The sequence below is a fragment of the Mustela nivalis genome (assembly GCF_964662115.1).
Source record: "Mustela nivalis genome assembly, chromosome: 9".
NCBI lineage: Eukaryota > Metazoa > Chordata > Mammalia > Carnivora > Mustelidae > Mustela > Mustela nivalis.
Window position 1 is genome coordinate 39,289,808 of NC_139028.1, and position 13,863 is coordinate 39,303,670.

Here is a 13,863-nt window from a genome sequence, read left to right on the forward strand (position 1 = left end):
ACAAAACCTAATACAAACTATGTTTGTTTAATGTTCACCTCTGTATGCTTAGGATAACTAGTCCCGAATTACCTTCTCATAGTTACAGGAAACAAAAGGAAATATGTACAAAAAATATTCATTGATACTTAAACTGTGAAATACTCTCTAATGGCATTTATGTATCAATGTCTAAAATATAAAAATAAACATATCAAAGGATTATTCCAGTCAGAATTTTGGTACGAGACAGAATGTAGCAGTCAGGTACCCCCCCACACTCCACCCCCAATCCAGGCAACCCCCATCCCCCCAATAAAAAAAGTTAGCTAACAAAAAGTGATTTTTAATGTCTGTTGCCTGAATACTCTTAAATAGAAACATCTTATTGAAATGCTTGCATCTGTAACATTAACTAAACCTATTTTAAACAATAAAGACTTTGCAGTAGACTGTTTAGAATCATTACAGTGTGATGGAAGTTAGCAAAGTATGTCACAGGTCTCTTACTTCAAGAAAACCAGTCTTTCAGTTTTCCTTACTACTTACATGATGGATAATGGCAATTAGACAGTGGATTTCAGAAATGCTTGTGTAAAATACCATCACTATATTTAATAAGTATTTTAAAACAAATTTATCAGTATGCTTTATTTGTGAGGCTATCAGCAGTTAAAAAAGATAAACAATAGTTTCAATTAGGCATATTAGTAAGAAATCCTTGAACTGTTTAGTACAATCTTATATCTTCACATGCTAATGGATTCTAAATTATTTTAGCTAATTTTGCTTCAAGATAGTTCTTTTGGTTTTGCAGATGTGTAAGGTATATGACAAGATATTTAGAAATTATCAGTTAGATTATTACCTTACCTTACTAGTTGCTTAAATAAACTTTAGTATTATCCTTAATAATAAATTCAATTGAACATTAAGTCTTTCTGCCAATGATTTACTTGGTTAATTCAAATTTCCCTTTCATAGTTTACTTCTCTCAATAGTACAAAGTGTCAATACTATAACACTTACCACATTAAATAGTTATTTCAATATCTGTATTGATTAGCATTATAAAAGAAAGATCACACTTTAATGAACCATGTATTTCCTGCCATAAGGTAGTGCTATACATATCGCATGTAACCATTAAGTTTTTGTCAAGTGAGAAACTGTACTAAAATTTTCCATGATATTGGTATTTTTTTTTTTTTTTGGTATATTCCTTTTGTTTGTTTGTTTTTGGTATGGTAGTTTAACAAATGAGCAGAGAAATGAGGAAGTCACTATATATGAGCATAAAATTATAGTTGTTTATATAATAACTAATTTAGCAAATGTTTAGCAAATAATCTATCAGACATGATACCAAGTGCTCAAAAATGGTTAAAAGATAGATATGATTCCTGTCCTCAAAAATATATAATTTAGTAAAGGAATAAATGTGGATGGAAGCAGAAATTCTTATTTTATTCTGTTTTCTTTAATTGTTTTATATTTTTATAATTGTTTCTAGAATAACAAGCAGTCTCCTTTAAAAAATCACATACGGCTTCTCAGGAATTATCTCAATGACCCTGAATATTGAGTCTTAACAATGCAGTAGTTAATTTCTTTTTTTATATACTCCATAGAAAGCTTTAAACAACATGTAAATTTATGTAAAACACATACACTTATGCTAAGAAACATATAATTTATCCCTGGACTTAATTTGGAAAAATCTGGCACCTTAAATTTTACTAGGAATATGTAACTTGCGTTAATTGGAACCAAGAAAAATCACGACCATTTATTTAACTTTAAAAGGTGATATGAGCAGTTTTCTCTAAAGTGAAATTTCTATAGTAATTATTAGATGAGGTTTGCCTTAACTGTAAGATCACTATTCATTATTATGTTTTGGTATACAAAACCCCAGTATCTTTCTGATTTTCCTCATGCTCAGTCCCTACCTGGAATGTCTCCTCCCCTTTTGCTTCTCCCTGCTTTTCTTTTTTTCTTTTTTCAAGATTTTATTTATTTATTTGACAGACAGAGATCACAAGTAGGCAGAGAGGCAGGCAGAGAGAGAGGAAGGGAAGCAGGCTCCTGCCGAGCAGAGAGCCCGACACACACCGGGCTCAATCCCAGGACCCTAGGATCATGACCTGAGCTGAAGGCAGAGGCGTTAACCCACTGAGCCACCCAGGTGCTCCTCTCCCTGCTTTTCTGCAATACTTGTATTCTCCTGTAAGACTAGTTTAGGCACCCCCTGCTCAGTGGGAAATGTGCTTCTTCCTCTCCCTCTGCCTCTCTCCCTCCTCTTGCTCTCTCTCAATCTCTGAAATAAATAAACAAAATCTTAAAAAAAAAAAAAAAGCTAGGCTCAGGTATTATTTAGTTGGAAAATCTCCTTTGCTTCTACAGGTCGGGTAATGTTTAACAGACTGAATTCCCTCAACACACTTCTTCCATTGCTCTTGCCACACAGCAGCAGCTTATATGCCTTCTCCTCTGTTAAGACTATTCTCCTCAAAGGCCCTGCTCTATCTCAGTTGTATTCATATACCTCCCATAGTGTGTTTGTTATTGATTACTATAGAACCCTCAGTTTCTGGACAGGTGCCTAGTGTGCAGGTGCTTAACAACTCTTTGTGGAACTGAGATAAATTCAGAATTCATCTACTGTACCCTGATAAAATACTCTATAGAGCCATTAATTCTTTGTTAAAGATAAAGGTGTTGTGATCTCCAAATTCTCTAAGTTGATCTTTTCCATTTCTTTTATATAAGGGATATCAGATGAAGAAAGGAAGTGAATAATAATAGCTCAATAGCTATCTCCAAAATTTCCTCTTCCTCCTTTTACAAGATAGAAAACATTCTTGAGAGGCTACCTACTGAGTTATTAATTCTGGAGTCGTAAAGTTCACTTTCGTATTGTAATATGATAAAAATAGTGCATGAAAGAAACTAGAGGATTTTGAAAAGCTAAAAGCTAAACACATCATAATACTTACGCATGCTTAGAATTTAACACAAAACAGATGCAGAAAGAGAAATTGCCAAATAAAAGTAGAATTTCAAAGATGTCTTGAAAATAATGGCCTCTCAAAAACCAACTCTTTGAAAATCACTTTGAGAAATAATATAGGAGTCAGTCTAAAACACAATACTTACATATCAATAGTGTTTCAAAATGTAAACTTAACCATGTTTGCTTATAAAAATCCTAAACCTTATGTGGTATTAGAGAATAAGGACAGTCTTTTATTTACTAAGGCTTTCAGAAACTAAAAAGAATAATCTTCTTTTATATATTATTCTTACAGGCTGGAAATCCTAATATCAAGGTCTTTATTATATTATGCATTTCATCCCTCTGAAGGTTAAATTATATCCCCTGGATTCATAGATACATATAGGGTACTTCTCAAAAATAACAGAAAACTTATAAAACATCTCAGCATTGTCACATTATGATAACTAGAATCCATTGTGTGTTTCTCTTTTATTATCAACTCCTGTGGTTATTATAAAAAATTATTTTAGTACAATATCTAAAATATTTATATTTTCTTGTGAAGCAAAATGAATAAAACTATTGAAAATTGATGTTCTTTATACCTTTAATAGAAGTTAGAAACTTTCCTTGGTTAACAATAATAAAAAAAATTTAGATTTAGAGACCATAGTTGACATCTGTTTCTAAGTGACCTACTCTCAATGGTGGGTTTTTAGTTTATCTACTCCTACCTTTGCTGATTCCCTTAGCAACTCTACAAATATTTATTTATTCTCTAAGATAATTTCCTCCGAAGAACAGTTGTGACCCTTGTACTCTACATTCTTTGCCTCATTTTCAGCAGTAAAAGCAATGAATCATAATGCATCTCATAACCATTTTGAGAGAATGTTCAAAAGACTAAAAGAAGTTGATAAAATTAGGTTCATACACTATAAAATGATACAATTACAGCAGCCAGAAGAGTGAGCTTTAACTAATGGGAAAACAAACCCACAGAACATCTGAAGAGGCAAATACAGGAGGATATTTTAAGATGTTTTTCAATTCATTCTCAGCAACTTTTGTAAGATTTTATTTTTTTTAACAATTTGGCGATTTGCTCTTACAGAAGAGAACAGACGATTTTAATGCTTTAAAAGTGATAAAATAAGTAAGGTTAAAAATAGGCTGAGTTCCCAGCTAAAGAGGTAAAACTATAGAAAAGAAACAATCTCTTTATGTCTTCAATTTTCAAAATGACATAGTGAAGAATTACAGATATTATTCATCATATCTTTGTTTTGAAACATCAAACCATATCTGGAACAGTATTCATGGCAATGAAGTTTTAAGCTCAAAGAAGCTCAAATGATAATGGTAGCTGTGTCATAAATGTGCCTGTGTTGCCCCTTCATCTCTCTCCCTTTATGGGCTGAGTGCTTTATATATGTATTACTTGCCTGACTCACAATGTTGTTGTATGAGTTGAATGAAATAATACATATAAAATAGGAAGGTTAGAAGTTCACTTCATGATGTAGAAGTCAATTTATATATTTTAGCCTAGGTCTTAATTGTATAATGAAACTACTTTAATTTTATTCTGAAATGATTAACTGAACATTTGAAGAGCCTGGTTGAAGAGTCTGATTTGTAGGTATGTCTTTAAAAATATACATAACGAGCATATTTTTGGCTAAGTGACAGGAGATGGCTCACGATGGTAGTTTACAAATATGAGGAAAAATTTTTCATATTATAAATGTAACCACATAATCATAGTATAAACTTGATAGGAGTGAGTGATTTTAGATTAATATATGCAAATATTCCCAACAATGGGAATAATTGACCCCCAAATTTTAAATCAAATGAAGGATATTTACTATAATTTAACACTAAGTTTACTGAGAAAAAAGAAATTTAAAATATTATATTCCTTTTCTTCTTTTCTGAAAAACAACCACAAATAAAAACAAAACCAATTCCTACATCATACTACATCATAGGGTATCTGGAAAGTACCTTTTGAAAAGAAATAAATGAAGTAATATTTGAAAATTTAGCATGTTGCCGTATATCTTATAGACAGTGGATGACAGCTATTATAATTATTTTTATTATTACTCATCTCTGTTTCCAGTGCTTTCTCAGTTGGCGGCATTTGCCAATATGGATGTCTAAGGTCAGAGTTTCAGAGAAACAGTCTCTGAGATGCAGACTCCATTAACGAATGACTTTGGGATCAACATTTTTGGAAAAAATGAAGAAAGCGGAATTGAGCAGGGTGAGTGTTTAATTATAATGCATTCATAGCAAGGGTTTCAGCTTATCTTTTGTAACCATCCCTAGACATTCATCATCCCAATACTTGGGCATGGACTGCAGAGTTGGGGCATAACTTGAATCAGATATCTCTTTTTGGCTAAGGGCAATTCCCAGAGAGGGGATCTGGTGAGAGGTAGCAACCACGAATAGTTTCAATGGCTTGGGAAAGGAGTACCTCACTTTTGAAAGAAGAATCTGGGCAATACACCATGGTATCTGCCAAAAAAGTCTATAGTATCCTCAATTAAAATGGACATAGTTAGTTTCCTTCCTAATGCAATTCATTCGAGCAGGCTCACAAATCAATTTGAATATGAAAGAGAGCTAAATACAAAAAAACAATAGAAAGACAGAGGTATTTAAAAAAAAAAAAAACTGTCAAGATTTGAATAGCATCCTCTTAAAAAATAAATAAAAGCAAACACCATGTGCAAATTGGAGTATTGAGAAAAGAAGAGTATTAGGCTTTGATATTAATTTAGGTGTTCATTTCAGTAACTTATCTTGAACATTTGATATGCCTAGAAAACTACAATCTGATGATTTAAAGAGACTTTTATTTACTTATTTTAAGCAGTTTAGTATATATATACAAGATATTTGCTGCCTTATAAAAATAATCTTTATTAGATTGGGATGGGGAAGTAGTTCCAGAGTCAAAATCCACTGATTACTCATCCATGTACCATTGCAAGATAATTGATAGAAATTTAGAGCAATAATGATTCATGATACAATGGAAATTCTGAAATGAAACTCAAAATATTTGGAATATTTTGTGTGAAAATTTATATTAGAAGTTTGTCATATATATTTAAAAACTAGTAAGTCTAAGTAATTCATTATTGAAAGTGATTTAGAATTAGATGAAAATTTATTTTAATAAACTGAATCAGTGACATAGTTGCAAAAACCTATTGGGGTCTACCAATGGTCACATTTCCAAAGAAACAGTCACTTTACTCCAGATTAAATTCATCCTTTGGTTGGATTAAAAACAACCAACCTAAAGAGAATGTAGTATTACAGAAATACCATCAAAATTAACATACGCATGGAATGGAAAAATAATTTTGGAGAAAAACAAAACTCCCAAAAGGAAAACAATTATGGAATCCTAGATAAGTTAAGCACTTCTTTTTTTGTTTTTGTTCTGTTTTCTCTTTGTTTGTTTGTTTGTTTGTTTCAGGTAAGCACTTAATCTCTGGAAATAGTGAGCTAATAGCATATTTAAATTTGGAGTTTATAATCCAGGAAAGCGAATTCTATTAAGAAGTAAGGAGTGTTTTCTATTTCTCATTCCCCGCTTTCCCAATCTAATAACTTGAAACATCCCAACTGGCTCTGAAAGTATGGTCTTTTATCTCTAGAAAGTATGGTATTTTATCCCCTGAGAGATCACAGAGCACAGGTTATTGATTGGATTTTTTTCCAGCATAGCCTAACTAAAATTGCCTTTCTCTATCAAGAAGTTTTATTTTTCTTTTCACACTCTCTCAGAAAAACAAACAAGTAAACTTGTAGTTCTTCACTAAAAAACATGGAAGAGAAACTAGTAACTTCTCATATCATCCATATGCTATGAAAATGTATCATAAAGGTAAAACCACTGTCAAAATGGACCTTTAATTGAACAAAAAGGCTCTGTATCTTCACTATAATACCACACCCAGAAAGTTTGTTTCTGTGGATTATATTCAAATGAACAAAGTGAGTCCTGTCATTTGGATGGCTTAAGCTATCTTTTTATACATGATAATGGTGGAAGCATTACCAGATTCTGCTCCATTTGACCAACTATGAATCAGAGTAAATGGAGGTGGGTGGGTAATCAACATGGGGTTACTACTCAGCTGTTACCCTGGTGGTATTATGACCCACAGATTACTCAGATGACATCCACGAGAACTAGGGAAGGGTTTTCTAATAAGCAACTAATATGTTACAACAACGAGATTTAATTATACTAAAAATCTCTGAAGTAATGCAATAGTTGGCTAAGCTGAGAAAATGCTTTACATCAGAATGTTTTTTCATTCAGCAGAGATTGACTGAGTAGTTATTTGGTGGACATCTATAGTACAAAGTAATAAAAAATAAAAAAGCATATTTGTTTCTGGTTTTAGGGATCCCACAGTTTATCTTGTTTCATGAATGTATAAAATGTTATAGAATAATAGATTTTAATGGCATATTTTGTTCATGTTCATAGGACTACATGAAACATGTACGCATACTAAAGAAGATGGGCATTTTTTTTTTTTTTTTTTTTTTTTTGCTATAGGAACTACAACTACTTTGAAAGAGTAGTGAGTGGATAGGGGATTTTCTTTCAATCTAGCATAGACAAACCGGGAGAATGAATGTGGCACATTTTCCTAGAATGGTCTGAAAATTTTAAGGTTTTTGAGAATAATCTCTCTCCTTTTTAGAGACTGAGATTTGATTAGTGACTATTCTGTCCTATTAAAATGACAAAGTGACTTCTTTTGTTAGGTTAGGTAAAGGATTAAGAAAGAGGTTATAAAGCTTGCAGCCAAGAACAGAAAGCTGGTGGGTTACCAGGACATTGGGATTCACAGCAACACTGAGATCCAGGAGGCAAGTAATCAGGTGATGAGGAAGGACAAGCCCTTTGTCAGGCAGGGAGAAGGTAGGGCTCAGAGTCCAGGAGGACATACTGCTTGAAAGTACAAATATTACTACTGAGTAGAATGAGCCAAAGAAAATGTGTGCCTTTGATAGTTACTGATCTTCTGCTCTTTCACACACTCCCTGATTAGTTACAAAGACCTCCACGACTTAGACCTGCTAATATGATGATGAAGAAAGTACAACCAATGCTTGAGACGTCCTCAGAACTTTGTGCCTTAGCAAACCCTGGCAGTGTGTCTGATGATTTCATTCATTTTTACAATATTAATATTGACCCATCAGGAAAGAAAATGATACCAGCTGAGCATGTACAGAATTGGATTCTGAGACTTTTACAATGCTTAGGAAATAGATGTTAATTCCTAAGAAGGTAAACTAGGAACAGAAGTAACCATAATAGGAAGATTGACATAGGCTAGAACTATTTAGCTAATGTAAAATCCTTAAAACATTGAAGAATTTGTATTCTGGTCTCTTTTCATGTATCTAATATGCCACAAAAACCATGGATATGAATCAGGTATGTTCCTTTATGGTTTCTATTGTTGGTATACGGAGTATCATAGTTACTATTATTTTCCAATGCTCTGACATTCAGATCTGGTTGGTAATGGAGTGGACTACTTCATAGAAGTGAGTTACTCATCACCAAAAATGTCCCATCAGACACTAATTTAAATGGAATATCAATCTAGGACAAGCCCTATAATCTCCAATATCCCTCACAGCCCTGAGATACAATATCTTTTCCTATCTTAGGCTGCCTTTCTCTTTCATCTTTTCCTATCCTGATGAACTCTATGTCAGGTGTCAGCTTCTCCTCAAATAATATTATTTTCATATAATTGTTATGAGGAATTGACAAACTAGTGTGTGCACTATATATATATATATATATATATATATATATATATATATATATATATGCTGAGTATTTGGCATATAGTAGGTGCTCAATTCATTTGCTCGTTTTCTTCCAAAATAATAAAAATTCACATTAATCTGTTTCTTTTATGGCCTGCAAGAATATTCAGCTATAATAAAAAAATAGCAACTATTTTTATAGTCATATTTTTCTTGCATTACCTAATATTCTACATTATCTTTATATTAAAGACTAGAGTCAAATCATCTTTTTTTTAAAATTTCACACAGTTTTTTGACATTGAATGAACTCATAGGGTCAATGAATATGGATAAGGTAAGCTTTATAAAAAAGAACCAATAAATAATGCAGTTTAAAAAATCACACTGTATTTAATCTTGTCTCCCTTATTTAGTACTCATGTGGCTTGGAAAAGTCTTGTGTTTTAGTTTCCTCATTAAAAAAATGGGGTCAAATATCCCTACTATGCCTTCCTGGTTATATTGTTACAACCAGAGAATTGGGTAAATATGAAGGACCACTCAAATAATGCACTTTTATTTGGTTGCCCATTTAGTTACGACTTAGTATGTTCAGAGAATTCACAATGGGAAGCAGACCATCCTAATTACAGATATTTGGGTTTTTTCCTCTTCCAAAAAACAGAGCAAATTACATGCTGCCATGATATTCAGTGCAACTCTTCTTTAGACATTATAAAAATTAAAGAAAGTTTACATTTTTAATGAACAATTAGGAATTTCAAGTCTATGGAAAACAATGGACCACTAAAGCTCTCCATTAAGACTTCATCTTTGGGGTTATCTGGCCATGCTCAGGTGCTGTCCAGACATCCTGAGAGTATTAAGATGTTCTTGCAGAACTCTGACTAACATAAGCTATTATGTCAAAACACAATTGAAAATGCCTTATTTGATAATAAGGTGGTAATTTAAGAACAAAGCTTGTAATGGTCAATTCCTCATTGCTTAACCAGAATGAATATAAAAGCCACAAGCTGTTCGATTCCTGCTCCCCAGAGCTGTCTAAACTGTCTTTCTAAAAAACACAAATCTGAATCACATGAGTCCCTGCTACATTCCAAATACAACTCCAGTTCCATGGCTTGAAAATCAGTGCCTTTTACAATAAGGTCTCTGCTGCTTAAAAAAAAAAAAAAATATATATATATATATATATATATTTTATATATATTTATATATAAAAATACTGCCTTACAATGACTGTGTGCCCTCACTGTGCTGTCAGGGCAGGTGGTTCCTCACTGCTCCTGAAACATCCTCTAAACCCTTCTGCCAGACTGTCTTTGCTTTACCTACTCACTCTGCCTGAGACGCAGTTCATTCTAGCTCACAATCTAGCAAAATTCTACCTATCCAGGTCAGGTGCAAATTCTAGCTCCTGCTGGACACATGCACAAGGTTCTCTGGGGACAACAGTTACAGCAGATCACTAGCTCTCATCCTGCAGTCTCTCTTTTTAAATGGTGCTCTCCTAGAGGAGAAGGTCCTTTACTTTGATCCTCCACAGTAGTTAGCTTGTGAAACTGAATTGAAATTAAAAACTTAAGAATAGCATCACTAATTTGCCAAATTTAGTTAATTCATATCATTGCCAAAAAAAGTGACTTGGGTGAATTGGATTAAATGTTTATATATGTATTAATGGATTGCTTGGACCCTTTTAACAGTGGCTTTAGTAATTTGGATTCACTTCAAATCAGTCAAATTCCTGGATTTGTAAAACACGGAGTAAGTAAAATGGGCAAGGAAAATAGAAAAATTTTCCATTATAGATGTTTTAATTTAAATTTCAAAGCAAGAGCTATTGATTTTGTTTAACTGGATATGATTATATGTTTATCTACTCACTCTCTTATAATGCAGTCTGAAAGCTGTTTTATTTAAAACAAAAGTATACTGAAACATTGTATACAGATTTTATGATAGCTACACATAAACAGCTTTATCTAAAAAACAATGTGTAAAAAAGACACCAGCACAATTAGCTGAAAAGTAAAGAATTTCATTAAGCTATACATTATCAACTACGAGATGTCATTGGTACTTTTTCCCTCCCAGAGTTTTGGTTGTTTCAGTTGACACTTTGCAGTGTTAATGTTAAAAAAATATACTGCCTTTTCTTTTCTGAATTACCCCTCTTCAATCACCCACTGCTGGTTGAGGTCCCAGGGCAGTTAATCCAATCAAAGGCACACTCTTCTTTGCTTGTGTCCCTGAATTTGTTTGGTTTTCTTAGTCTGCTGTGCTAGCCTAGACCCCTCTGGTCTCTTTAATGGCTCTCCTTAGAAACTCAAAGTAGGCCATTAAACACCTTCCCTTCTGAGTGAGCTCTGTCCTGTCCCTCCTATTCCCAAAGTCTTCAATTGATTTCTCAAACAAGATAGCCCACAAGTCCAGAGGCCTTCCCAAACCTCCCTTTTACATAACATTTTCATTTCTCCTTCTAAAACACATGATTTTAGGAATAGAATGTTTTTTTTTTCTTTTTTCTTTCTGCGTCCTCAATGTCATAAAATGGAATTGTCTCCACTGTATGTCCTTGAAGCCAGACAAGGCCAAATCAGTATTTGAGGTAACTGAGAGAAAGGGGAAGAATTTCTTTTACACCTTGCAGGTTTGAAGCTTCGAAAAATTTTTAAGTACATATGTATTTCTCTTAATTATCCCAAGTACACTAAATATGATGAATGCTAAATTACCTTAAAGCTAAATACTTTTTCGCTTCTCAGTAGGATAATTTGCTTTTTCTTCTATTCTATAGTTCCTTGTCACTTCTAAAATCTAGAGCCTAATTTTAACATGGCTTGTAACCATATGGGTTTGCATGGAGTAAGGAGTCAATTTTGTACTATTTAAGGGCAAGAAGAGCATATGTATAAAGAGGGAAACAGCAGGTATTATTAACTCCCAAACTTATGAAAAAGATAAACAGTAGTTATTGCTACAAAGGAATGATATCAAACCAGACTAATAATGTTTAAGAGGCAGAAACAAGAATTCATACAATTTTACCAGAATGATTAATTTTTTTGTTGGTATTTTAAAATAAGGGACATGTTTATATGAAACAAATATTCATTTTAGACATATTTTTACTTTATAATCTGATCACCCAAAATGAATGTTTACAGATAATTGTAAGAAGATGTATTTTGATGGTATATTTTTTGTTTTCAAATGTGATATTTTTATACCACATTTTTCTGCTTCTGTTTTGTTTGTTCACAATCTTGAAGAAATTGTTAACCCCACGTAAAGGAAAAAGAAAAGTCACAAATCAGAGGAAAATGAATTTAATTTAACATTCTCTAAATATTTTACATATAGCATAACCACTAATAATTAAAATTAATTTATTTAGTTAGATTAAATAATGCAGTTGGTAATTATTTCTTATATATAGTTTCTCCCATTATTTTCAAAGTAAATCAGGATGAAAAGATAAATGTAGAAGAAAATGTTTAATTTTGGTTAAACTGGTGAATCCAACAAAGATAGCTCATCCTTATTCTTCTACTAATACAAATTTATCAAATTCTAGAGTAAGAAGGGACCTTAGCAATTTTGGGGTGCAAGTCTTTCACTTTACTTCTCTATGAGTTTAATGCCCAGGAAAGCCAAGTCACCGGCTTTTTGTTACAAAGCCTATTAGGGATTGAGCTGATACTTGACCCAGAAAATTCCTGACTTTGGGTCTTGGACTTTTTTCAATGTATCATAGTACCTGTAAAATAAAATCCAATCTAAACTTAATTTTATTTGGTCTTACTACAGCTGTGGTTTTTTAGTGCTTCCCAAAGTGTTTAGAGAAGAATGAGTGGATATTAATAAGTATAAAGAAGTATTTTAAATTGGACTTGCACGCATAAATTGCATTTAGATCTATCTCTTTAGCCAATGTAAAAGGGATATTTCAGCCAAAATATCTGTTACCCCAGTTGCATCATCCTTCTCTCTCTCCCTTTGTTACTATGTCACTCTTTTATCTTAAACAAGAATGTGGAGGAAGCAGGTCTTCTTCACTTCTTTATTGAGAACACTGTGGTGTTCTATACTAAAGGATTTGGTTCAAAAGATCCCCACTTCATTTAGTTGATTGCCACATAGATATTACAAAGAAAGGATTCGATAGGCAAGAAATGAATATACCTATGAAAGCTTATCTAAGGTTAGTGTGTATTTTTGACTATTGGTTGCATGTTTAAGCTCTGTCTAAGCTAATGTTTAATTCCTCTGAGGAATTAAAGAATTTCCAAAATCACTATTTCTTGAGGAGGAGGACAAGCAGGCTCATTTCATTTATTTATTGAATCATAATTACTGGTAAGACTGCTTAAATAACACTAGTATGTAGCAATATAACATCTAAGAAGTAAAGTGCAAATATTGATAATATTAATCAAGTAAATAAAAGTGGGAAAGAAGCCAGATTTGTATAATGAAGTATTTTCAGTTTTTATTGGAATTTAAAAAAATACTTTCATTTTGATGTAACATAAAATAACAAAGTAATTGTTTGAATCAAACTGATTTTTTCCTAGATAAGAAATTTGAGTGTAAATTTTAAAAATTATTAGTACTCAACAAATAAAAATGTATTAACTTACGGCCCTGATGCTTTCAAAATGTCCACCTTCTTTCTCGAAATCAATAGGCTGTCCTTTTAGTGTCCAGTAGAAAGTAACATCCAAACTAGCATCATGAATTGCTTTGCAATTAAGGACAATGCTTTCTCCCACTGTTAACTCTGTTCTTTTAGGAGTAAGTTCTATTCTTGTAGGTTCTACAGAAATAAAAATATATTAATTAACATAATTAACACATAGTATTTCCTTGTATTTTATATTTTAAGTAATAGAGAAAAACTTAAACAAGAAATTTATGCAATGCCGTTGCTCTAGATGCACATCTTTAACTAAGCTATTATTAATTAAATATTACCTTTTTTGTATGCTAGGGCATTTTGCTATACTTGTGTATGGAACTGATGATTTAAAACTTACTAT

The 13,863-nt window shown here is 32.4% G+C and overlaps 1 protein-coding gene across 1 annotated transcript in view; it reads right to left on the reverse strand.

Annotated features, from left to right (window-relative positions):
* The window catches only part of CNTN5 (contactin 5), a 782,527-nt gene that overhangs the window by 142,115 nt on the left and 626,549 nt on the right, over positions 1 to 13,863 (reverse strand). The window contains exon 13 of the mRNA XM_082683339.1: positions 13,465 to 13,640. Coding sequence (XP_082539465.1) covers positions 13,465 to 13,640 — 176 coding nt within the window. The remainder of the gene's footprint in view (positions 1 to 13,464; positions 13,641 to 13,863) is intronic.